Source organism: Lissotriton helveticus, chromosome 12 (genome assembly GCF_964261635.1).
Source record: "Lissotriton helveticus chromosome 12, aLisHel1.1, whole genome shotgun sequence".
Classification (NCBI taxonomy): domain Eukaryota; kingdom Metazoa; phylum Chordata; class Amphibia; order Caudata; family Salamandridae; genus Lissotriton; species Lissotriton helveticus.
Window position 1 is genome coordinate 792,623,065 of NC_136073.1, and position 27,450 is coordinate 792,650,514.

A 27,450-nucleotide genomic window follows, 5' to 3' on the forward strand; every position below is an offset into this window, starting at 1 on the left:
GGACAGTGAGAATAGAATGGGTCCTTGATAAAATACAGTCATCAGAGTGAGGTCATTTTTCATCAGTTAGACCATTTGTCGTCAGAGTGAGCTCATGCCCGCAAAGTTTATGGTGGACTGTGAAACTGTCTCAAAAATATGGTAGTCAACCTGACTGGATCAAATCTCAACTCGTCTAAATTGTCAACCTAAATATTCTGTTAGTTATCGTTTTGGAGATCGGTGTAAGAAAACTGGTAATGGGATTCACCGTCTGACTGGGTGCTTTTTACGTTTCATTAAAAGTTGTAACGGACTATCAAGTTAAATTTAATGTTGTTGATATGTAAGTATGTCATGTCAATGACATATTCTTATATAAAAATGACACTGTCACGTGTCACGTCGATGTGATGCTAGGGTAGAAGTCTTCTAAATGACTTTGAAAAGCTCTACCGTCAGCCTCGTCCTTCTCTCCTACTTTATGTGAACTCAACAATCTGCAAGTTCATTTAAGTTACTTGAAATCTGAACCTATGGAAATAAGGTGGATCCAAGCTGTCACACAATCGTAGTGAGACTAGCAACTGCCTCCTCAAACCAGGCTAGGATGTGATGGGTGTTATTAGCAGTAGACAACCGTACAGGGATACAGGCATATGGGTGCTTGCACCCTGGTAGAGAGGCTGATTAAAGTCTTTATGTTTAAAATGTCAATCCTGTCTCGCATACCTGGCCCTCTGTTTCATATGCACGAGTTTAGAGGCCAGTAAATTTCAATTTAGGCTGATTGTTTATTTTCCCCTGTGCTTGCCAGATGTCCGGGAAATATCGACTATAAAATGCATGCCAACATCTTAGTGGGAGATTTTCGAAAAAAGAATCAGGGGGCGGTGGATACTCCCAATTCAAGTACGGACAATTTCCGGCGACAGGCAGCTAAACCAAAGACATTCTTGGCTTTAAAATTCAGAAGTCTCCTTCCAGAACGCGGTCTGTCGAGATGTATGCTACTATTACTCTACTTGTTGGTGTGATTGACCCGTTATAGCTCTCCCATTGGTTCGCAGTCATAGCCACAGTAGTCTTTCTTTTATGTCTATCGTCCGTGTGCCATTGATATTGTCCCAGTCCTTCGTCTGTTTCGATGCTGCCTGGCCGTCCTTGGCGTTAAAGATGGCGACGGCCACTAAATTGATCCAGAGGCTGCGAAATTGGTTTTCAGGGGTGAGAGCTGGCATGACGGGGGTGCAATATGCGGGAGTTTCAGGAAGGAACGGGGGCATTCATTTTCTAGCGGCAAATTTGCTTTGAAAGCGTTTCGTACCAACCTCCCGTCATTATCCTTTTTGGTCGGGTACCTTTTACTGTCTAGCTTTTACCCAGTGGATGATTTCTTCATTCATTGCCCTTCCAGAAAGCTGCCGCATGATATTATTTCTATATATTAGACACAATCCTTCGGTCATTTGAATTTTGTCAGATGCCAATTCGTCCCTCACAAACCAGAGACCTGTTACCGCCGTTTCTATTCGATTATTTACACCTAGTATAGTCTTTATACTAATGCCTTAAATGGGCTGGTGTTATCCGGTACTGGATAACGGCACTTTTTTATTTTGCGGGAGAGAGTACTTGCACTTCTCAAGAGAGACTTAATACTTTTTAATTGAGGAGTACTGACACTTCTCAGAAAGAAGCAGGTACTCTGGTACAAGATAATTTTATTTTTCCATTTTAAGCTCTGCTTAAAACGTTTGGCCCTTCGAGTCACTCTTGCTCTTCGACCAAGTCTCATCAACTTGCAACTCGTAACTTAGATCTGGTTTTACATTTTAATCTAGCTCATCTAGTTTGAGTCTCACCGCATGAAACAGAAGCTCACTCTTTGAAATGAGGCATCTTCTTAGAGCATAGCTGCTCGTCATTTTAGTTCTATAATAACTTGGCAAAGACGATCACCCATTGAGGTGACGTACCTTAGGCTCACATTGATTTAGTGTCATTCATTGAAGTACTGTCTCACTATGTGGTCTTCTTTATAGAGTACAGACTCACCCAGAGAAGGTGTGTCTCTCAGTTTCACATCCTAGATCATAGAATCACTTGTTGTTATTAGGCAATGGTCTCAATATTGTTGGAGGGTTTCTCAGTGGAAATTTTCTCCCACATTGGAGCATATTCCTGTAGTATGTACCTAACTGCTTATCTGTCAGACTGAAATGACGTGGCACGTCTGGTTTAACCTGTGTGTAAGGAAAATATGATGGGCAAAGACAAAAAAAGGGGCAGACCCTGTCTCAAGGTGTGTAGTGAGGTGTGAGCAGCTTGTGCTTATAGGGAACAGGTTTTTAATAGGCATTTGTTGGAAGAATTGCCTGTGGATAGAAAGTGGGGGAAGAGTAGTTACATGTGTAAGCATTAAGCAATGTTCTACCTTGCAGGTACTAAAGTGGAGAAGAGTAGTAGCCTGTCGCGATAGGAAACACGTTGAAGTGTCTTACCCCATGATGGTGTGGTGGGTAGCTAAAATATCTGCTTGAAGGTGCTCTGGGATCCATCGTCACTGTGTACGAATGGGAAGGGTGGTGCTGGCTACAGATTTTGATGCTTTCTTCTGACTGGCATGTGGTACTGTTGGTTAAGTTAGGTAGCTTGACTGGGTGTTGGACGTGGTGGAGTGCTGGGCTGCAAATTGTTTGTGTGCCAGAGAGTGTGATGGAGTGTGTTATCATGTGAGCATTAGTACAATGCTTGTGGAAGATGGAGAAGGTGTGATTTTTTTCCTCATGGTTATTGTTGTGTTAGTTTGACATTATCCTGTGTGTAAAGAAAGAGGAGGATGATGTGAGCTGGCATGTCTGGTTTGTCCTGTGTAAGGAAAGGGGTTGTGTCTGGATGGCTGGGTGAGCATAATGTAGAATGTTAAGTGGAGATGCTGTGAGAATGTGATGATGTATGGAATGTTGTTGTCTTCTGTGCTGGGGAAGCTTGAGATGTGTTTTACAGTTAGAGGCATAATGGAGATCTAACAGGACCTATAAGGCTGTGCCTGTAGCGAAGCGCCTAAATGAAGTAACATGCATTTCTTGCTACATGAGTAGCTCCAGACTCTTGTATGAAGATCCTGCCCTCCAACTACAACACGATAGATACCGGATCTCCTGCTTGTTACATCTTGTGCTCATGTGAACCTTTCAAGGTTTGAGGCAATTGCCTTGCCAGTAAATTGAGAGACGTTGTTATTGCCCAGTGACAGGATGGAACAGTGATTTCCTTGAACAAAGGCTAATGTTATTTACAAGCCTTTGCTTAGGCTAATGCCGATCAGTTGGCTAGGACAAGACCTTTGTGGCACAAGAGTTGATCAGGAAAGCACTAGATTGAATGGCTCAAGCTACAGGCGAGTAGTGTCAGTTCCTCTTTTGAGATGGCACTTCTACTTGGTGACTGACTGCCTCTCGAGCCATGCTAATGGTGTGGCTTGAAATGATGGGAACCCATTGGAAACCCTCTCATCTATTCAAGCAACGCACTTATTGGTTGATGCATGGTGTTTCACTGCTCCATGCCAACCCTACCAGCGTAGGTGAGAAAGGGCAATATCTTGCTTTCCTACTCTGACCATGAGCTGGTGATCATGATATGGGGAATGCCCTCTGCTAGGAATGAACAGCAGCTAAGGGTCCCCGCCTACGGAGTCATTCTCATCCTTTTTATTCCTCCATTTAATAATTGGACACGTGTGAAGCAATCTGTGATGAAGTTTGAGTCCCAATCAGTTTTAATGAGTCACTTTGTCGTGCTTCCTACTCTTTTTGTTTATTCATTTGAGACTTGGTAAATGAGCTGAGCCGTGCAGATTATGCAAAGGGGAGAATTTGTATCTTTGAGTTTAAAATAATGGCTAGACCTTTTTACTGTTGATGCGACCCACATTCTATGTTCATCAAAATTGTTTTGTATTTTACAATGATCTTTAATTAAAATTTAAACTCATTACTATGCCCTTAAATTGTTTTCGCCAGTTGGCATAGGCAGCTAAGGTTTATTGAAGGTCCAGTGGATGAATGTGACCTGATTCTGACCTTTGAGTGTTTGTTTTCCACAAACTAAATCCTGAAAATTCTATTACATACCTGACTTGTCCTACTAATAATATACTTTTATGTCCTTGCATGTAACTACTACTTAATAAACTGCTTCTGAAAGGTTAGTTAAGCTGGAAAGGAGTTGGTCAACCAGCCAACTGTCTACATGTCAAGAGTTAAATCAACTGCCATGCCAGTATTTGCATTTTAACCAAAAGTACTTCATATGCTGTGACTTTGGAAAACTTAGGGCCTTTTTACAAGTATGGCGGTCCTCCCGCGGTGCCACCACCACACTGTCCACAGGAGGACCGACAAAGCCAAGGTACGCCTGCCATATTACAATTGTAATCCATGCGGCAAGGGCTGCAGCATTCTCACGGTGGCGGGCTGTTGGGATCGTAGGAGAGTTTAACATGCACCCTACCGCTGTGACAGCGCCTGCCGCACGTTCATGCACAGTGTGGCATTCATGCCACACCGTGGAGGAACTGGGGTACAATTCCAGGAGGGCCCCCTGCATGCACCCCAGGGGCCCTGTTAGGGCTCCCATAGTAAGTTACCTCTCCACTGTCCTTTCCATGGTCGGCACACTACCTTCTGGGAATATGCTCAGCGGTGCAGTAGCGGCACCACCAGCATATTTCTACTCCTGACTGCTGCGGGATCCTGGTTCCTCTGGCGGACACAGCGGCCCTGTTTCGGTCCGACTGCCACACTCGTAATACTGCGGGCGGTGCCACAGTGTGGAGGTGGTTAGAGCACCACCCCGAGTCTGTCGGTCCTATGGACCACCGTACTCGTAATGAGGCCCTTAGAATTGAGAAACAGTTAAATAAGCCCAAACTGACTAGCTGAAGGTGTAACACGTGAGATGATGCAAACTGCCAGCACTGAAAGTCACATTTCAGGGTCATCTCTGATGTGAAATATGGACAGACATGGAAAAGAGTCAATCAAATAGCATCCCTGAAAATTCAGTAGGACTGAGAAATAGTTGGAAAAAGGCAGCCGAGCTGAGGGAGGGACTACACATAACAGATTTGCCTCTGTTAAGCTGGTATGGCTAGGTCACATTCAGTGATACTGAGCTAGTGACTATAAATGATGAGCAGTGTTCAACACCACCAGTCGGATATGAGTCAGTCATGCCGATCCTGTATTTGAAATAACCGGTTTAGTTAGGGCAGTCACTTTCCAAATCACCCCTGCATCTGGCTGATTCATCTCCAACACGTCTCATGAGGAAAATGATGCAATATTTTTGACACAGTCATAAAACTGTACCTAAATCATATATCTCAGTAGTAAAACCAGGTCAAGTTGAGATCGTGTGGGCGTAGTAACTTTATTAGGTTACCTAACTTTGGCTTCAAGTTGTCATTTTTTTTATCTTTGAAGCCCTGATTTTACTGATTTCAGCGCCATCAAATTAACAGTTAAGTCCAGTGCTTTTCAGTGTAAAGTGCTACAATATGAACAGAAATGACTTCGGGAAGATCCAAGTTTTCAGGGCTTTCCTCAATTGCAGAAGGTCCGTCAAGGATCTGATGGGAGAAGGAAGCTGATTCAAGATTTGGGTTGCTCAACCATAAAAGCTTGTCTGCCTTTCCTGAATTGTGGAAAGCACACAAGGTTGGCAGTGGCAAAGCATTTAGGAGAAAGGATGTGGCCTAATGGCTAGGGTGGTCGACCTCAAAGCTGGGGAGCCAGGTTCCAGTCTCGGCAGGGACTCTCAACATCCTGTGTTTCTGGGTAAATCACTTAATCTCCCCTTGCCTAACAAAAAAACAAAACCAATTAATGTGTCCATCTGTAACGCAACTGGTGCTCATGTAAAGTGCTCGGATACCTTAGGGTCTAGTTAGCGCAATAAAAAACTCCCAAAAAAGAGAAAGAAAATTAAGTGCTCCTAACAGAAGGGCATTACAATAATCCAACCTGCTCAGATTAACGTTTCGAACAACTAGTGTTTTTAGCAGTAGGAGGGAGCAGCGGGTGAATCTTAAGAAGACTTCAAAATAGTGAAAAACAAATGCCAGCAACTTTAGTCATGTGTTTCTATGAACAGTTTATTATCAAACGTAACCCATTGGTTATGGACAGCTACCGCAGAAGGCACAGGCTAGAAGTTAAAAGTAATTGCAATCAGGACTTTGCTAGAGGAGCAGCATAAGAACTCAGTTTTTTCCAGTTAAATGTAAGGAAATAAAGATCAAACCATCTGATGAAATCATTCATACAGTCATCAAAAGCAGTAACAGATGGCGGTTGGTCGTTGTGTGAGGACAACATTGATTGAGTGTCATCTGCATAATTCACCACTCTGAAATTATGAGAGTGATCATAGGTCTTAGAAAGATGTTGAACTAGACTGGACTCAAAGCTGAGCCTTGTGGAACTCCATAATCCAGATTCTTAAAGTCTGCACAATATGGGGAAAGAGCAATTGCCTAAAAGCGATAAAATCGATATGAAAGCATCCAATTGTATATAGTGCCACATGCACCGATTGAAACAAGTCGATCCAGGAGCATATTGTGGTTCACCATATCAAATTAGGCTGAAAGATCTAAGAGGACCAGGACAGTTGATTGGCCGCCATCGTCTGCATTTTGAGTTCATCCAGTGCCATAAGCAAGGCAGCTTCCATGCCATGATTTGGCCTAAGGCCAATTTTCTTTTCCCTCAATGAGAACATTTTCCTTCGCAAATTGAGACCGTTTCCGGCTAACAAAACGTTACAGTATTTTGACTGGATAAGGCAGGAGAGAAATTGGCCTGTAAATTCTGGGAACCCCTGGGTCCAAGGAGGGCTTTTTTAGTAAAGGCGTAACGATCGCCTTCTTTCAGGCTATAGAAACCATGCCAGATATGAATGACTGATTGTAGAATTGCTTTAATGGTGGAAAAAGTGAATGCTCTTTCTCTATCCAGACCCTATGGGGTAAAGGGTTGAGAGGAGAGCCAGAGGAAATAGACATTGCAATGGTATAGAAAAGATTCTCCGTTGTGGGATCAAACCATTCCAAATTATTCCCGTACTGAGGGGTATCCCTACTAATAGGGATGGCGACCTCAAATCTGGGATCATTTAGCAGATGGGGTAAACAAATAGTCTCTAATGTCTTACAGAGCTTACCCTCAAATCAGAGAGTTTGTCAGAGAGCTCCTGTGAGGAAGTTACTGCTTGGCTCATGCACTCCGGATTAGAGACATTACGCAAAATGTCAAAGACCTTTTAAGCTTTATTTGGGGGGGTCCAATTGGGATTAGTATAATAACTTGCTTATTTCAATCTCTTTTGAATTCATGTATGGGTTTTTAATGTCTTTTTATCTTCCTATTTATAGGATCGACGCCACCTCCTTTCAAGTTTTTTACAAGATTGTTTAAGTAGTTTCAGAGATGTGTTAAACCAAGGAGCAGAGTACCTACTAGAGGTTTTCAAACCCTTTAAAGGAATAACTACATCCAAGGTTTCCACAATGCTGTTCTCATGTGCATTATCATTTTCATCCACGGTGGAACAGGGTTACCTACATTTGGCAGGTAAAAACACCTGCTATGTAATGGTTTATAGGTTTGTGTCAGGCTCTGTCAATACGCTGAGGTGCCTGCGCAGGTCTGGGGGAGGGCTGAAATCATCTCTGTGAAGCTGAAAGTTAATAAGTACATGATAGGTCCAACAGAGGTGAAGGGGTTTCCCATGGTAATTAGCCCCTCTGTAGCAAAGATCAGATCAAGGGTATGACCACCCGGATGTGTGGGGCCCTGGACTAGTTGTTGCAGACCCATAGAATTGCAAGATCCTTGTAATTCCTTAAAAGCGTAGGAGAGATCCACCTATGGCCCACAAATTAAAATCTCCTAACACTAGACATCTCGAGAGAGAGTGAGGACCAGGTTGGTAGTAATCGCAATCGGAGATTGCAAATATGTGCTTGAGTGGCCAGGAGGACGGTAGCAAAGAATGCTACAGCCTTTTTTGGTTTTGAGGGTGAGGTCCCGCAACTCGGGGCAAGATATGTTCTCACGGGTAAGGGTTGCAAAGTTCCAGCTTTCTTTGAATATTAACCCAACTCCTCCCCTCTTCCTGTTCATACAAGGTTTATGGATGATTTTAAAACCGGGGGACACGCCAGGCCCAGGTCAACTGTTGAGTCCGGGGGTGTCCAGGTTTCGGTGATATATAATACATCCTACTTGTCACTTTGCAACAATAGATTAACCTCTGAAGCATGTTTTTGTCCAGGGATCTGGCATTGAGTAAGCCACATTTAAGTAAGACAGGCAAGAAAAGGCTTCCCAACACCAGGAGGACTCACTATGGAGTCGCTGAAGACAGAAGTGTAAATGGGATTGACAACCTGCTTACCAATGTGCAGTATTTTATTCCTAGAATTGCAGATTCTGGAGCTCGAGGACTTTCGGGGGTCAATTGGGCAACCAGCCTCATGACTTGATGCTGTGCGCGGATGGGCGCAGCCAGGTTTGCCGTTTGGCACGCGGCAGCTCATCCACTGCCTACGTTCTTCGCACGTTCACACCCGCAATCTCCATTAAATACTAAATCCCCGTGGGCGACTAGACTGTCACCCGAGATGGCGGCCACTGGTGTCCCGCTCAAACCAGCGGAAACAATTCAGCACTGACCACCTTTGTCAAGCCAAGCATTAAAAACAATGCCGGTTAAAATCAAAGTGCACATTTAAAAAGCAATGTATTTGATGGCTAAAAAGAGCAAAAGTGATCCTATGCAGATAATTGCAGTTAGCAGCAGAGTAAAGATAATATCAATATCAGCTTTTTACCATCGGGAGAGCCCAATATTGATGTTAACAGAATCTATAAAGTTTGATATTTAGCTTTCTGGTAATTTCTATAAATAATGCTTTGATGCAGTTTTCACAAAAAAGTTTTGAAAGTATAGTATTACTTCAGTCTTTTTTTTAAACTAGATTCAATTTAATTCCTTTATTGTTTTTTTTTTTTCTGTAGCGCGATCTTCAGTCCAAACTACAACTCCGATACACTGAAATATCAAAAAGGTAATTGTCTCCAAACCTCTCTTATTTATGGCTTCCAAATATGACGATCTATGCCTAGCGAATTGGTGATTATTGTTATTGTGGGGGAAGCAGATTCCTTTGATTGGAAACAAGAATTTTGTGAATGTTGTGTTTAATTAAAATTGTTATTTTATACTGTTCATTTCAAGGGTGCTTGAGATGATATCGATTGACATAACTTTTTTTTGGGGGGGGAGCATTGTAACACTGTCCGAGGGTAATCAGTTACACTCTACAAAAAAAGACCTCTTTAGAGTCTTGCTTTGACCGTATAATTATTCATCGATATGAAAGTTTTGGCTTGCGTTTTAATTGTTCTCTCCAGTGTTTTTGTGGCATAAGAATTTGTGGTATTGGACTTTCATGACTTTGGAGGCTGTCTTTCAAGATATACTTTTCAGCAGTGGTTTCAACCTTAAATCTTTAAAGGACTGAGGAACAAAGTCTTAAGTTATAGAAACCGTAATGTCATTAATTAAAAGAAGTATTCTCTTGAAAAGTTTTGGCAAGTAATACGTGGTGAGCCCGGATGTAACTCTAAAGTGTAGATTTTTATGATGGTTGAGGGTTAAAAGAAGTGGGGTCGGGTGTAACTTTTTAAAAGTTGCCTACTTCTGTGATCAGGATTTATACGCTAGGTCACCGTTCCTATAGAAAGAGCGTCATTGTTTTGCTAATAACTTTGGTGCCATTTGACACATTTTCACAAAACTTGCCTGCAAAAGTGTGTTTAATATATTACACAACTGTTCTTTGTAAAGATCCAAAGGTTGAAGTGACGCTATAGTTAAGTCTTGTAATTCTACAAAAACTAATGTTTAAACACCATAAAAACAATGAAATTCACCCTTATTATTTTACTGAGCTGGGGTGGGTGGGGTTGGGGTATGGGTCCGACTTTCACTTGTTTTTTCTTTTGTCTGACTATTACAGTATGCTTACTTATGTCTGTATGTTATAACTTTCGCTGCTCAAGTACCGTTGTTCCCTATACAACTGGGACCACATGTCTTACCTCGATAGGTTGCTCCAGTACTCATTTGTCCGCTAATATGATCCATTGTGCACTAAGGCATGACTGTGTAGGCCGGGGAGCTGGCCGCTTTGTTATAAGCGATACATGTGGCATACCTGGCTGAGTTGCAACCCAAGGAGACGTGAAGCCAGTGTCCTCAACAGAGGTAATACCACTGCTCTAGCTTGGATAACATTTTTGTTACACCCATCATGATGTCACACACTATGCCCAAAAATCCAATGGGAACTTCTAGAGTGGATAACCTGAAAATACTTTCGCGTAACGTTAAAGGACTTAATCCAGGATCTTCCTCTGTTTAACCGGATGGTTATCTCCAAAAACAAAAGGGAGATGTCGTTCTTTTGCAGGAAACAAAAATTGATGCCAAACCATTCAATACACTTAGGAATAGATTTTACAATGAGGTGATGGGTTCTGAAGCAGTCGGTAAGAAAAACGGTGTTCAGACACTGATAGCAAAGAAATCGAACATTGAGATTGGATCCTACACGTCTGACACTAATGGGAGGTGGGTCACAACTAGATTGATTAAAGACAACACGGAGTTCTATATCACAAACATCTACGCCCCTAACACAAGCGATCTAGACTTTTGGGTTGACCTAACTAAACAGATTGAAACTATTCCTGATTCGGCCATGCATATCCTGGCGGGAGACTTTAATCTACCTTTTGATACGGCTTTAGATAGAGACTCAAGGTGCGCCTATCACAGTAACAAGTCCCATAAAGCCTTTTCCAACCTCTGGGCTAGCTTTAATTTACTGGACTCCTGGAGATTACAAAACCCCACAGGCAGAAAAGATTGTGGACATTTTCAAAGACTATTACAACACCTTATACTCCAAAAATAAAGATGTAGATAACACTAAAATTCAAGAATACCTTAACGAATGTGACCTGCTGTCTCTCTCAGACACGGAGCGATCGGAACTTAGTAGCCCAATAACCACCCTGGAAATTGAAAATTCAATTAAATCACGTAAATGTGGAAAGCACCAGGCCCAGATGGGTGTAGCGCAAAATTTTATAAGTGTTTCCTTTCTCTTATCTACGCCACTACTACACTTTTTCAACAAATTCAGCAAAGCAGGCAAAGTCACAGGTACACTGGCTGAAGCCATCATTGCAGTGTTACCTAAAGGAAGAGAAAGACCCAACACTGACCAAAAATTACAGACCGATCTCCCTTATCAATATAGACTGTAAGCTCTTTGCTATGATCCTGGCTAACCGTCTTCAAAAATTCCTGCCCAAGCTTATTCACCCTTCACAGGTTGGTTTTTTAAAGAATAGGCTCTCCAGTGACACCACCAGGATCTTAGCTCATGTTTTGGAGAAGGCCAAACTTATTACATCTCCCGCAGTAGCAATAACGCTTGATGCCGAAAAGGCTTTTGGTAAAGTTGACTGGACATACCTTGAAGCAACACAGAAGAAGTTTGGGCTGGGAGAAAATGTCACGAAGATGGTAATGTCTCTTTATTTTAATCCTTCGGCTAGGGTCCGGGCAGGAGGGTCAATCTCATCATCCTTCCAGTTACAACAGGGTACCAGACAGGGCTGCCCCCTTTCCCCCTCACTGTTTTTAATCTCAATTGAGCCATTCTTATACCACATTAGGAACAATGATCGTATCTCAGGTATACATTTTAAGGATTGCACGGTTAAGATTACCGCATACGCTGACGACATTTTAGTGGTCTCAGAAGAGGCTGTTGAGGCCATTCCTGCTCTTATGTCCTCAATTGAACATTTTTCTCGTGTGTCAGGGTATAAACTAAACAAAGATAAAACTGAAGTAAAATTGCCTAATAACCAAGGTAACAAAGAGATCTTGGGAGACTCCGGCCTGACATGGCAATCAAAATGCTTTAAGTATCTGGGGCTGGATTTTGACACGGATTTGATCTCTACCCTTCACACTAACGAAAATCTAGTCTTTTAAAAAAATCTCCAACCTGCTGGAAGGGTGGTCTCCAAAATATCTTTTGTGGTGGGGTAGGGCAGAGACGCTGAAAATGATGGTGACTCCACTAGTGAATTATCTTGCAAGCATGTTGCCAATGACTTTCACCTCTGACTTTTTAAACAAGATCGATAAGCTCTTTAATGCCTTCCTCTGGCAGGGGAAGAAACCCAGAATATCACTGACTAAGCTGCAGCTATCTAAAGAGAAAGGCGGTCTGGGTTTCCCTAACTTCAGGAATTATCAAACAGCATTTCTATGCAAGCAAGGAGCCAACTGGCTGACTGTAAATCCGGACTACACACCAGTCTGGCTAGATGTGAAGAAGTCACTCATCGACAATATGCCCTTATCTGCCCTCCTCACCATGGATCTCAACCACCTGCCCCATTCTAGATATGTTCTCCTCAATACTAGATGAGCACTCCTGAGATTAGACCAACTATATAAATCAAAATTAAGATTAAACAAATCTAATATAGTTTCTCTTTGGCGGAACCCCTCGCTAAAGATTGAGGGTAACATGCTCTACTGGGAGCGCTGGTCTCAGAAAGGTATAAACTTAGTAAAAGATCTCTATGCAGGCCCTCACTCATTACCTTTTCAACACTTCAAAGCCAACATAATCTGACTCCCGTGGATTTTTACGATTTTTTTTTTAATTGAAGGCCCTACTTTTAGCACACCCCATTAAGCCCTATGATCCATGACTCCCCTCTCAATTTTCACGAATCTTGAAAGCAGGCCATTTTGTATCGATGATATATAAACTCCTTCTACCCAACCCTAGAAAGTCTCACAAACGTAACGAGACCCATTGGGAATCAGAACCTAACTCTACCAATCTCATGTTTGATTGGGATAAAATATATAGTACAGCCTTTTCGAATAAAATATCTCCTATCTTGTCTCAAACCAAGTACATGATACGCAACAGGTCATACTGGACTCCTGAAAAACTTTTTAAACTACGTTTAAAAGATAATCCGACATGCTGGAACTGTAACGCCGCTGTCGGTGATCTCGCACACATGCTCTTCACCTGCCCCTCCTTACAGTTGTTCTGGGATAAAATGTATAATTGTGTAGAACATGTATTCAACATCAATCCCCCCAGAGAACTTTCATACATCATATTAGGCGCTCGAGACACAACACTAGTCAACGATAATGACCGGCAGTTGATGGATCTCTAGCTCACCTTAGCTTGTATAACCACATTGCTCGTTTGCTTGATTGATTCCTAGGTCACTTGTAATAGCTATTCCTGTATTGAATGTAACTACAATGCTTGATCACTTGGCCATTTGTAATAGCTATTCTCGTTCACTGATGTGTTCACAGTATACGATTATTATGTAGACTGGGTGTAATCACTAGGCACTTGAGTACTCCATTATGTATACAACAACTTACTTGTATGTATTATTTTGGTCGGACCCATTTCTATAGTTTTTGCTATTTTCATTTTCTTCTTCTCATTTTATTAATTTTATTCATCCACTTGTGTCCATTATTCTTTTATGAATTTCTTTTATTTGTATTTCTCTCTCAATAAAAATGATTTGAATTTAAAAAAAAGTAATGTAATCAATGTCATTTAACATCTTGAGTGAGATGATAAGTAAAGTCCTAATCAGGACTTGGCGGGGGCGCAAGTTATAGTTCGCTCAGCAAACAACTGTTCAATTTCAGTATTTTTTTTATTTTTACTTTAAACATAAGGTTTATATATAATATTACAACATCTACAGTCTACTGTTCTGTCCGAGGCCTTGATGGCTTCGGATTGTATGTATTGCAAACTGTTTTCTGTAAAACACAAGTCTTGTAGTGGTGGTTAGCGAAATCATTTCAAAAGGGTGTGGGCTTTTATTTATTTTTTGAGTAGTGTCTCCGGAGTGTCCGATTAAATGACTGCTTTAGTCCTACTAAACGACTGCATTATTAGAATTGTTTTGCTGGAGCCAGTGAGCGTTTCCTCTGGGAGTCCTCATGTCGGTTTTACTTCCTTGTTGGCCCACCCAATTAATTCTTTAGTTTTTAGGTCTCGCCTGTCGATGCGCATGCGCATCGAGCAAGGCGAGAGTATTGGCACTTATCCGCTCTTTATCCACACTGCAAGGAATCGTGGCGATTCCTTGCAGTGCACGATAAATTTAAGCTCAATGCGCATGCGCATTGAGCTTAAATGCGCGTGCACATGCCCCCAGCCGCCTACTCTCTCTCTCAGCATTCCCACAACTCCGCCCCCTCACTACTTGATTGCACGGCCGCTAGGCCGTGCCTCCCCTACTCTCCTCCCCCCTCCTCCTCTCCTCCCATGCCTGCCTGCCTGCCTCAACTCTCCGCCTCCCGATCTTTTCCTAGCTCCTGATCTTCTCCTGCCGGGGTTCCGATTTCCCTTGCACCCCCGATCGTCCCCTGATTTCCTCTTGTCTCTGCCCTCGCCGGATCCTCGGTTTCCTACTTCCTGGCTCCCTTTTCCCGGCTTCCTGGTTGCGCCTCACCGAACCCCGGGCATCTCCCGGGCGTTGCACCCTCCGGTCGGCGGAGCCTGAAAGTGAAACCACGCGGGCTCTTCCTCCTGACGCTGCTTTCGGTTCTGAAGGAACACGTGTGCAGACTACAGATGAAAGCCATCTGCCCCGCGCCCCCTCCCCCTAGCACCCCCAGCCCGAGGCAGCTTCCCCTGCACAGACCTGCTCTCGGAGGTTCAATTATCGATCCTGTTTCCGGTGCCTTTGTGTGTCTCCGAAAGTGGGAATTGTACTGAACGTGAGAAAAACACACACAGCTACTGCTGCCTTGGAAGACTGCCAAAAGGGCGCTGACGCTGGCCACAAACTTGTTTGTTTTTGTTTTTACAAAGTACTTGTCGCGTAAGTATTGACGCCTCCACAGGTTATTTTGTTCAGTGTTAACTTTGTGTACCAATCACCGTTAGTGCCCCTATCTTTCGCGTCGGCATCTTATTTATTGACCGTCCTTCCATTCTACAATGCCACTAACTGCATTTAGTGCTCTGGCGAAATGGCCAACTCGATTCGGATGTACATCAGCGTAATTCTTCTTTTTACTGCTTACTGAGATTCATCTATTTTGCCCTTTCCCTCTGCTAAATTGTAAGGTGGTGAATGTTTACTGTTCAACCCCAACATTGTTTTCATTAAGGCCAACCCAGAATTTGTTACAAAGGTATCCGTAAATAAACCAGTGGTTTGTGCTGGCACATTACGTAGTGAGTTTTTATTTCGATACATTTTGGTGTTATAGCACGTGTGCCTAAATAATAGCAATTTCCTTTTGCTTGCATTGGTGTAGTGCCCTTTCGGTGTTTGATGTATCCCTGAAGCACACACTTTTCACGTGGTTCTGAAGTTAATATTACAAACCTGAGTACTATCAATTTTGTAGAGCAAGTATCTCAACTTCTCCCAGAACATTCTACCGTTACCGTAACCCATCCTTCTCCCTCTCAATACTCTGGTAAACCCCCTTGATACATTTATCATGCGCATCGAGCAAGGCGAGAGTATTGGCACTTATCCGCTCTTTATCCACACTGCAAGGAATCGTGGCGATTCCTTGCAGTGCACGATAAATTTAAGCTCAATGCGCATGCGCATTGAGCTTAAATGCGCGTGCACATGCCCCCAGCCGCCTACTCTCTCTCTCAGCATTCCCACAACTCCGCCCCCTCACTACTTGATTGCACGGCCGCTAGGCCGTGCCTCCCCTACTCTCCTCCCCCCTCCTCCTCTCCTCCCATGCCTGCCTGCCTGCCTCAACTCTCCGCCTCCCGATCTTTTCCTAGCTCCTGATCTTCTCCTGCCGGGGTTCCGATTTCCCTTGCACCCCCGATCGTCCCCTGATTTCCTCTTGTCTCTGCCCTCGCCGGATCCTCGGTTTCCTACTTCCTGGCTCCCTTTTCCCGGCTTCCTGGTTGCGCCTCACCGAACCCGGGGCATCTCCCGGGCGTTGCACCCTCCGGTCGGCGGAGCCTGAAAGTGAAACCACGCGGGCTCTTCCTCCTGACGCTGCTTTCGGTTCTGAAGGAACACGTGTGCAGACTACAGATGAAAGCCATCTGCCCCGCGCCCCCTCCCCCTAGCACCCCCAGCCCGAGGCAGCTTCCCCTGCACAGACCTGCTCTCGGAGGTTCAATTATCGATCCTGTTTCCGGTGCCTTTGTGTGTCTCCGAAAGTGGGAATTGTACTGAACGTGAGAAAAACACACACAGCTACTGCTGCCTTGGAAGACTGCCAAAAGGGCGCTGACGCTGGCCACAAACTTGTTTGTTTTTGTTTTTACAAAGTACTTGTCGCGTAAGTATTGACGCCTCCACAGGTTATTTTGTTCAGTGTTAACTTTGTGTACCAATCACCGTTAGTGCCCCTATCTTTCGCGTCGGCATCTTATTTATTGACCGTCCTTCCATTCTACAATGCCACTAACTGCATTTAGTGCTCTGGCGAAATGGCCAACTCGATTCGGATGTACATCAGCGTAATTCTTCTTTTTACTGCTTACTGAGATTAATCTATTTTGCCCTTTCCCTCTGCTAAATTGTAAGGTGGTGAATGTTTACTGTTCAACCCCAACATTGTTTTCATTAAGGCCAACCCAGAATTTGTTACAAAGGTATCCGTAAATAAACCAGTGGTTTGTGCTGGCACATTACGTAGTGAGTTTTTATTTCGATACATTTTGGTGTTATAGCACGTGTGCCTAAATAATAGCAATTTCCTTTTGCTTGCATTGGTGTAGTGCCTTTTCGGTGTTTGATGTATCCCTGAAGCACACACTTTTCACGTGGTTCTGAAGTTAATATTACAAACCTGAGTACTATCAATTTTGTAGAGCAAGTATCTCAACTTCTCCCAGAACATTCTACCGTTACCGTAACCCATCCTTCTCCCTCTCAATACTCTGGTAAACCCCCTTGATACATTTCAAACACACGTTTTGGTATCAGCCACCAGTCAGCCTTCCTCCTCAGGGCCTCCACACCATTGTTGCTGCGTAGCAGGATCGGTACAGCGCTGCCACCTCACCTCTCAATGCTGTAGGTCAGGGCGCAAGGTGCGTGTCCCAGCGGCCACTCCAGCATTCAGCACCTCCTCGCCTCACCGCCTCGGTCTGCCTCTCACCTTCGCCGGCATCAGGCCTCCGCCCGCATCCCATAACTGCCATCTTGGGAGCGTAGTGCACCACAGGAAGGTTAAGGCGATCTCGCCCTCCAGACTTCTCCCCCAGGACTGCCGCCTCCGCAGTTTTCCGCTGTGAGTCTGCACGCCGAATCGCCTCCCAGCCGCTCACAAACAGAGTGCACATCTCCCGTTGCCGCAGCCGGTGGAAGTCTCCCCCGCAGTGCGCTGCCGTCATTTTAGATGCGCAGCGCCCAGTGCTCAATCGGGTGATTTTGCTGCACTTACACCCTTGTAACAGCACCAATGCGCCCCAGCAGCAGTCCAGCTCATGCACCAGGATTTCCGCAACCAGTTTTGCAGTAAGGGGCCACCTTACAATCGCCAACCCCTCACCCTCAACCCCTCACCCTCACTCACTCACCCTCAACCCCTCACCCTCACTCACCCACCCTCAACCCCTCACCCTCACTCACTCACCCTCAACCCCTCACTCTCACTCACTCACCCTCACTCACCCTCAACCCCTCCCCCTCGACCCCTCCCCCTCAACCCCTCACCCTCACCCTCACTCACCCTCAACCCCTCACTCACCCTCAACCCCTCACTCACCCTCAACACCTCACTCACCCTCAACACCTCACTCACCCTCAACTCCTCACTCACCCTCACCCTCACTCACCCTCAACACCTCACCCTCACACAGTGCAATAGGTCTCAGAGGATTTTTAGTTAAAGCTTTTACAATTGTTTATTGCTTTTTTGATTTGTAATTCTTTAGCATTGGCTACAAAAAATAAAAATGCAAAAGATTTACAACAAAAAACCCATAAACAATTCTAAACGCACTAACTCTAATGCTGCGAGACCTATTGCATTTCTAATGCTTGTTGATCTTTACTTTGTTGTCCCCTAGCAGTTCTGCGAACAGACCTGTCGCAAAGGCCTCCAGATCTGGGCCTTCTGTCCCTTTTTCCACGTTTCCGATGTGAATGAATGTTATCGAGTGTGATCTATTTTCGAGATCTTCACATTTTACGATTGCTAGACTCTCTTTTGACTTGTCTTCTTCGGAGGCATAAAAGTAGTGAGCAGTAGCACCGGGGGTGACCTAACGGCACCGGCAGACACCAGTCAGGCATCGACAGAGCCTGTCCGGTGCATGTTACTTAGGGACCCTTGGCATGGTGTAGTGTGTTTGGCAGAGGACATATAACTCCGCAGTTCAGGGGGGCGACAACAGGGCGGGCATGGAGTACCATGCCTCAGTTGTGTATGCTGCAGTGACCCGTGGGGGGCATCTGGATCTTCTGTATGACGAAGGGTAGCCTTCTATCAGGGGTCGACTCTAATACTATCCTCCCTTTAAATGGAGAGGCAGCTGGTTTGTGTACTCTTGAAGAAATCAGGTCACGGCCTTTCGGGTGCTGCTGTCGTCCCTACTGCCTCAGCACTGACAGATTTATCTACATATGGCGATCTTCATTGGCCCCAGTCACATATTTTGGAGGCTGCACATTCAGAGGCCTCCCCCACTTAATCCGAAGGGGTGGCGGTGACTACTTCGCATGTAGGTGCGTGAACCAGCAGGACAGCGCTAGACCAACAACCATCTCTCCCCATCTTCCGGGCTCCACTGGGAGCCCCCATTAGCTGTGGGCTGCCATTTGAGTCACCATCATGTGCCACATGGCTGGCCTGCCACATTGGGGTCAGGCAGCTGACCGGTACTTTCTTTGTGCCTGGACCACATATCAACGTCGAGCACCAAGGGGCTGTGGCCAAATGCCATGCACCTCAATCCAAAACCGCTTATACATAGATATGAGACTGGTGTAACTGTCCGAGTATTTATCGCTCTGGGAACGCCGCTGCCCCTATCAGGGGCAGGCAGGATGCTCTCCTGCAAGTCACACTCGCCGTAGGTCCATTTAGTGTCTCCCCTTTGCCACAGAATGTTTCCTCCAGGGGATTGCCCAGTTACACAGGTGTATGCTGCTGGAATGCGCTGTGTCAGTGAGGTGTCCCACCAGGAAACCGCGGCCAATTGCACGGTGAGTTGAGGCCTCCGCAAGGGGTAGTGACCTCTCTACTGATTCAGTGCAACATTGGGTGCAGTACGACCTCGCTTCCTGGAGTCTCTTCATCCCACAAGGCTATCCCTTCCTCTCAGGTGTTGCAGAGTCTCTGGTATATTATAGGCAGCTCCCTGTACATCGAGACCTAGAGCCCTCTGGTGCGACCATCTCCTCGTCCGCCACTCCTCAGCAGGCGTGGTAGGAATCTTCCTCAATCCGATCATCTGGTGACTAATAAGTGGCCTCCATCATGCCTTCCCTTCCGAACCGGGTACTCTGTTCGGTGGTCTCGGTCAGGCCAATGGGGTCTCTGGGGCCTTGACTTTCTGTGATGCTGCAGCAGAACTTGTGTGGACCACAACCACTCGGCCATCTCGGTTGGCCCCTCCTCCATTTTATTTCTTTAAAAATATTTTTGAGTACCACAGTACTCCTGTGGTACTGCAGTACGCGTGTACTATTCTGGTACCGCATAACCAATCAAACTTCAGTTTGTGGAGTTTGCTTTGATCTCGCAGTGCCAGGTCTTTCACTCTACTAAATAGGGTATGCGCTGGATCTCACCGGAGTACCACTGTACACACGGCACGATAAATCCTTTTTTCCCCTTCTTTTTGGTCCTCGAAAGTTGTCACTCTGTGCCACTACAGAAGTACCTGGAGGTCTGGTTACCCCCACCCTGCCTTATGTGTGTTTTTTCCAGGACTGAGTCAGTGTGTCCTGTAATGACGGGTGCAACATTTCTCTTCATGTTGGGACCAGCTAATCAGATCATTTGGTTCCATGGGACCGGTACTGCTCCCTGGGAAGGAGGGGACTGATTGGGGAAAAGAGATTGCTCTGTGTTTGTAAATTGAGGCACCGGGGGAGTACCTCGGTACTGCTGTGGGACTGTCCAGATATCACTGTATTTTGGTTCTTAATTTCTCTAACAGCGGAACAGATTTACTCCCAATCACAAAAAGCGAACTTTTTTTGTGAAGATACTGTTGTCTGCCAGATTTGGTGTCAATCTGTTCGCTGATTTTTTTTCTGTATTGTGGCCCAAAATTCCTATGGGAAATTGCATAGGAAGAAGCTTCTGGACCCCACATTTTTCTCGGGCACCGATAAATGGATGCCCCCCCCCCCCTCCCCCCAAGCTTTCCAGAAAGGAGCTCAGGTGGATAAACTTTTATTAGGGAAAGTTTTGTGAAGATTCGGTATTCCGTGCCAAAGTTATTAGCTAAAGAAACAAGCATTGGAAATGCAATAGGTCTCGCAGCATTAGAGTTAGTGCTTTTAGAATTGTTTATGGGTTTTTGTGTAAATCTTTAGCATTTTTGTTTCCTGTAGCCAATGCTAAAGAATTAAAAAAAAAAGCCAAACATTTCTAAAAGCTCTAACTCAAATGCTCCGAGACCTATTGCACTGTGTGAGGGTGAGGGGTTGAGGGTGAGTGAGGGTGAGTGAGGGTGAGTGAGGGTGAGTGAGGGTGAGTGAGGGTGAGGGTGGGTGAGGGTGAGTGAGGGGTTGAGGGTGAGTGAGGGTGAGTGAGGGTGAGGGTGAGTGAGGGTGAGTGAGGGTGAGGGTGAGTGAGGGTGAGTGAGGGTGAGTGAGGGTGGGTGAGGGTGGGTGAGGGTGGGTGAGGGTGGGTGAGGGTGGGTGAGGGTGAGTGAGGGTGAGTGAGGGTGAGGGTGAGTGAGGGTGAGGGGTTGATGTTGAGGGGTTGAGGGTGAGAGGGTGAGTGAGGGGTTGAGGGTGAGTGAGGGTGAGTTAGGGTGAGGGGTTGAGGGTGAGTGAGGGTGAGGGGTTGAGGGTGAGTGAGGATGAGTGAGAGTGAGGGTGAGTGAGGGGTTGAGGGTGAGTGAGGGTGAGACGGAAAGTTGTGGAAAAAGTCGAAAAAGAGAAGACACTGGGCATAGAGAAATCACGGGTAGTCTAGAGGCTACCATCATGAGCCTGTGAAGAAAGTCTTACAAAACTTGTTATTGGAACTCTAGTCTAGGGGAATGTTTTTTTGGTGGGCAGTATTGCCAGTGCACCCTTTTGGGATTGGTGTTTGTTTTGCAGAACTTGAGTATCAACAGGGAAGCACCTGCCCCTCATAAATGTAAAATAAAAATGGCCTTTGTAGCTATTGCCCTGTGAATTTCCGAAAGTTATAATTTATGAATTGATCACTGAAAGCTGTAGGTTACAAATACAGATCGCTTGGAGATGTTAGCAGCAACGTTGCTGGGGTTAGGCCCCCTGGACAAATTGTGACTGACCTTGAGCAAGTGGTTTTGTCCTTGTGCTTCACTTTGCTTTCAAGTAGGGACTATGCCAAATATAAAATCATATTTAGGGAATTGGAGGTTACCAATGCCACCTGGCTATAAAGGTGTTTGTTTGCTTCACTGTTGCTAACTAGCTTCCATTGCAAAATCTGCAACCCAAGCTATACATTAATATGTTTTTTAAGATGGTGAACTAAAGGTTACTTGACAGCTTTGTGTGCACCTGGACTGATTTCTTGTTGTCCAATCTGTTATTGGTCCTTTGAGCTATTGGCATTGTAAATGGCAATGCCTTTCATAAAAAAAAAAATGATAGGTATTTTCATTTACAATACCAATAGTTCAATCTTTTGCAAAAGCAATACCTATTGTATTGCAGAACGCTGTGTCTGTGTAGAGGGCGTTGCATTCATTATTAAAGTTAAAAAAAGAGCATAGTGTCCCTGAAGTGGGGTCCGTGCTAATTGCTAAAGTAAATAAATAATTAAACCAGGCGTGTTGTCCCTGAAACAGGCGTGTTGTCCCTGAAACAGGCACCACGCTTAACATCACACTAAAAAATAAATTAAAGCCAATGACCAATATGGACGGAGAGTGAGCGGGGCTGCTAGTGCAAACCCTAACACAGCATGCCTTGCAGAGTGTGCAGCGCATGCGCACTGCCACTAGGTTCAACCTAAACCAGAACTATACTCTCCATTTAGGACACTCTTGCACTTGCCCAAAGTGCCAGTCACTCGGGAGGTTGCATTCCAGGATCTGCTCCGCAAACAAAACCGGAGTGTGTGGGGAAACCTCTACCAAGCAGGACAATTTAAAAGCCGGCAGGAATTACTGCTTGGAGAGGGGGACCACGCCTTTCGAGGTCTTTCTTTATATTAGACTCCGCCACGAGATCCGTGGAAGAAGGAACCAGGAAGAAGAGCCTGTGGACCCTCAGCTCATGCGGTTAGATAACATGCTGTTAGCAGAGGGTGTGGCTGGGCCAGAGAAAGGCGGAGGGTCGGCAGCTGCAGCGGCTGCTGCCGCAGCCTCTGGCGGTGTGTCTCCCGACAACTCTATTGAGCACTCGGACTACAGGAATAAACTATCACAGATCCGGCAGATCTACCACTCAGAACTGGAGAAATACGAACAGGTAAGTCTAGTTGTGGAAAAGACATGGCTGGTGTGGTCGGATGGAAGAGCTCTGTTAAGACTTGTATAACTTAGTAGGATTACAGGGGAAATGAGGTTTATTAGAGAAACAAATATCGTTAGTGACCAACAGAGCTGAACACATGAATCAAACAAGACGGAGGGAAGAGAGGGGAGAGGGGAGGGGGGAGGAGAAATGCGACACGGCGGGAAGGGGCAGGCAGGATGACTCAGGGGAGGGGGCGGAGCGGGGCAGAGCGGCATGTGGGTGTAAACAAGCCGGGCCTTTGAAGTGAAGCTAAGCTTCACTTCAAAGGTGTCGGAGGAATGCGGGCGGCTGTGCACGCGCTTTTAAGCTCAATGCACATGCGCATTCAGCTTAAAAGTCACGGGCACTGCAAGGAATCGCCACGATTAGATAAAGTGTGGATGAGCCCCTATAGTCTCGCTTGCTCGATGCGCATGCGCATCGACAGGCGAGACCTAAAACCACTCTCCTTATGAAATCTAGTTTATTGTGCTCTCAAACTCGGGCAAATAATTAATTTGGTGTTGTGCATTCCTAAGCTGTGAGCACAAAACAGTGACACTGACACGTAGAGAAATAAGTGGGATAGACATTATAAAAAGCTTAGCAGTGTCTTTAAATTATTTTGCAAAATCTTTGTGATTTATATTTAGTTTTACTGTGATCCTCCGAGCACTCAATCATGTAACAAATAGTCTTTATATAGTTTCCACTATATCTTTTAATGTCCAGTCTTCTTATACATTCAATCCAAATGTCCTCATAAAATATTCGCAGCCAACGCACGTTTCGTCAAGTCCGTCTAGGACTAGTGACTTCCTCAGGGCTGCAACCCAAATACACAATTCAAAAAGTTCAAAACTATAATTACATACGAGTCATATGCAAAGTACTTCAGTAAGGGTAAAAGGTTTCGGTCACTGATAACAACCTTAGCCTACAGGTTATCTGATAAGTCATAACGCTCTAACTGCTTGAACACTCACCTATTCCCAGTGGCGTATCCACGCTTAATTAATCCACATGTAGTAGACCCGTTAAATCTCAAGTATATATCTCCTCATCTGTAAATACAATTATCAGATACTACTGTCAAGTACTAAACATGGGTCTCGGACTATTCTAGTAATAACTGGTAAATCACTGTGGGCAATAAAATTATAGGTAACCAATTGTAACACTCACCAAATCATATGGTAAGTAATTGCAATTTTTACCCTTACTGAAGTACTTTGCATATGACTCGTATGTAATTATAGTTTTGAACTTTTTGATATATCTGATTTGTATTCAATGACGCGATTCACACGGATTTGGTAAAAGTGGGTTTTCTTTAAATAACCAATCTGTTAATATTTGTAAATACATATTGGACCTAAGTTATGGTCGAATGAACTATTAAGAATGATTAATAGTTAACTTATGGAAAATGTAAACTGCATTTATTTTGCTATCTCTAACGAGTGTGTATTGAAACTGATTGTGTGTATTTGGGTTGCAGCCCTGAGGAAGTCACTAGTCCTAGACGGACTTGACGAAACGTGCGTTGGCTGCGAATATTTTATGAGGACATTTGGATTGAATGTATAAGAAGACTGGACATTAAAAGATATAGTGGAAACTATATAAAGACTATTTGTTACATGATTGAGTGCTCGGAGGATCACAGTAATTGTTTGGACCTTCTGGTTGTCTTGGTGACTGTGGTAACCAGTCCCCCACCTCCTCCTGAGCACCTGACGGATTTATTACCTTATTACTTGTACCTTGACTTGTGCTGTGCGCTCTTCTATACCGTTACCAATATATAATTTTTATATTTAGTTTTGTTTATGCTTTGCAGAACTCAGCCTCCGCCAAAGCTGCCACTTGGTCCCAGCCATAAGTCTGCACACAATTATTACTGTACACGCGATGGACGTCGGGAAATGTACCCTCCAGTGGTCATAATGTCACCTCACAAAGTTATCACTTCAGGGACCCAAGCTGAGAGGTAGGGTTTCTCATCGTCTTTCATACAAAATGTTAAATGGTGAGTGAATTGCGGTTATAGGCTAAACTACCTATAGTTTATATGAAGCTACCAAAAGAGAGAGAGAGAGAGAGAGAGAGAGAGAGAGAGAGTGTGTGTGTGTGTGTGTGTGTGTGTGTGTGTGTGTGTGTGTGTGTGTGTGTGTGTGTCTGTCTCTGTCTGTGTGTCTGTCTGTGTGTCTGTCTGTGTGTCTGTCTGTGTGTCTCTCACGCCAGGGCAGGAATCGAGGCCTTAATCCCGATGCTAGCGGGATACTTGCAGTGGATCCATAATTGTGGACCACTGGTTTTGTATCCATTTTGCTATCATTTCACATCGAGCACTTAAGCAGGAGCATTTGTTACATAGGTCCTGAGGAATGCCGCGACACCTCTGAGGTGGGTCTTGGGTAGAAACATGTCAACCTACTACTCTCAGAAAATGTAACGGACGTAACCACGCCAGTCTGGTTTATCGCTTGGTTTTAATTCTGACCTAAGGACGCATTAATAAATCCTGTTGCGTACCTTAAAGCCACTTTAAGATCATTCTTTTCTCTCATGCCCTCACCACTCTACGCTCATTAGAAAGGTATTCATCATACCTCTGAAAACATCCCTGAGCTCCTCCATTTTGTGAGGTGGTTATAGCCCACACTATGACTAGGCATTACAGTTTTAAGTAGGTTTCCTATGATGAAGCATGCCAACCTTTGGTGGGTGAGGGAATTCTTCCTTAAAAGGGAATACCCCACATTTGGGCATACCAATTCTCTCTATTCTTTTCCTTCTCCTCTCTTCATTAGACCCAGGAGTTTACTTTGTGATTATTATATGTATTTGGGGAGAACTCCCGGCCCTCCTTTTTGTGTGTTTTGAGCCTGAAATTCACACCAGAGTGAGAGCACCAGAAACCTGAAGCAAAGATGTTTGCTGCAACATTGTCTGTCCTGGCAAGCTGGGCAATCTCTATTTTCGACAACAAGACCAAGCTCTCCCGATGGTACTTTAAACCTGTATTCCCACTCCGTTCCCCAGTAAGTAGTGTTATAATGAGCTCCAAAAAGGCCATGTTATCAAGTTCACATTGTACTTATCATGTGCCTTGTTTCATCTTGCTAGCGTCTGTCAGCTGGTTCAAGATAGTGAGTGCAGGCTGAGCAACAAGCATTTCTCGCTCAGCAGGGAAAAGGTCAGAATGTTTACATAAAAACCTCTAGCATGGTCCAAACTTTTACAGCTCAGTGATCGCAGAGAGACAAACAAAACAGAACTGGTCTGGATTCCTATATAAAGACCTGTGATTGGTAATTCTGAAGAAAACATGGTGAAATTAGAAGCCTAACTAGATTCCTGTTACAAGGGCTGAGGTACACCTCATTTAGTTATCAAGGTAATGAAGATGAGGCTATTGATGTGTCATGTTATCTGTGAAAATAAGTACATTTCTTCTATTTTCATGTATGCTCTAAGTAAGGCTGAGTAATCTCTATTTTGTATGTATGAAGTTCCATGTACAGGCTAGCTCAAAAAGTGCCTTATGTTCACACATTAGTTCAAAAGGTGCACCAAAACAGATATGCTGATGTTAATAGTCCTATAAAATCTGATGATTGTTATCCCTCCTTGGGATCAAAGAATGGTGGGCGAAGACTTTCTCCCGCCTCATCCTGCTCTAAAAACACCTGGCTGTTCTTGTTTCTTCAGTACCCCTGATTGGTCCCTACCCCGGCTCAACCTTATTCCCAAATGAAGCGTTACGAAGCAGCTGGGCTGAGTTAATGCCCGCCATGGCCACTTTGTTTACTCTCCTGTTCTTGGGCATATGGAGGCTTTGAGGGTGTAAAATATAGGTTTCATGTAACGCGAAGGAGGTGGACAGAGCTGTGAGGGAGATGTACAAGTCGGAGAACACAATATATTTTCTTAGATTAAGACCAAAGTCTCTAACCTGGGTGACCAAGGACCGAGTTATGCTACATTGTCATGATAATATGTGGCTATTTAAACATTTTCTTTTTGGATTCAGTGTTGCCAGATTTCATATATATCCTCAAAACGCGACAGTCCAAAAGCAATGAAAGGAAAACCCATACGTTGGGGAAGAACTCGAATGTGGAGAACAGTCTTGGTCAACGATTGGTAGTTTTCTTTGTTGACTAGAGCTGTTGAATGGATGGAATGGGTTTCAGGCATTGACTTGATTGGTTTGGTGGAAGACTTCTCTGTTCTAGGAGGAAATGGTTCAAAATAAATTACGAAGTGTATTCGAAATCCTCCATTTGTCACCTTTTATTATCTTTTTTTTATTTTCACTGTGGTTACTTTTCTAATTGTAACGTCATTTCCCCTACAGCACAGACACTGCAGTTGCAAAAAGTGAAAAGAAGCCAGTCATACCAGGAATACCGCCTCAAAAATGGGAACTGTCCAAGGATGAACCATATTTGTGAATTGGACATTTTTGGAAGTGTCTTCCAAATTAAAAGCTTTGCATAGCAGAGAAAACAACTGTTATCTAGTTTTTGACCATTACGCTTTGTGTAGAAATGTCATTTGAAAAACACATATTCACTAAAAATAATATATAATACTATTTTGCGAGTTATGTTTTTTCCCTCTTTTCTCTCTTATT

General features: G+C 44.4%; 1 protein-coding gene across 1 annotated transcript; it reads left to right on the top strand.

Annotated features, from left to right (window-relative positions):
• The first annotated feature begins 1,101 nt into the window (after window positions 1-1,101).
• On the top strand, window positions 1,102-27,411 carry NDUFA7 (NADH:ubiquinone oxidoreductase subunit A7). Its single transcript, XM_078670972.1, has 4 exons — window positions 1,102-1,206; window positions 9,072-9,121; window positions 24,649-24,798; window positions 27,172-27,411. The coding sequence occupies exons 1-4, from the start codon at window positions 1,156-1,158 to the stop codon at window positions 27,266-27,268; spliced, it is 348 nt and encodes a 115-aa protein (XP_078527098.1). The 5' UTR covers window positions 1,102-1,155; the 3' UTR covers window positions 27,269-27,411.
• The last annotated feature ends 39 nt before the right edge of the window (window positions 27,412-27,450 follow it).

Coding starts and splice junctions, on each gene's coding strand:
- NDUFA7 (XM_078670972.1), top strand. CDS start 1,156: ATGGCGACGGCCACTAAATTGATCCAGAGGCTGCGAAATTGGTTTTCA. Junction 1,207..9,071: donor TGCGAAATTGGTTTTCAGGG/GTGAGAGCTGGC, acceptor TTTTTTCTGTAG/CGCGATCTTCAGTCCAAACT. Junction 24,799..27,171: donor TCAGGGACCCAAGCTGAGAG/GTAGGGTTTCTC, acceptor TTTCCCCTACAG/CACAGACACTGCAGTTGCAA.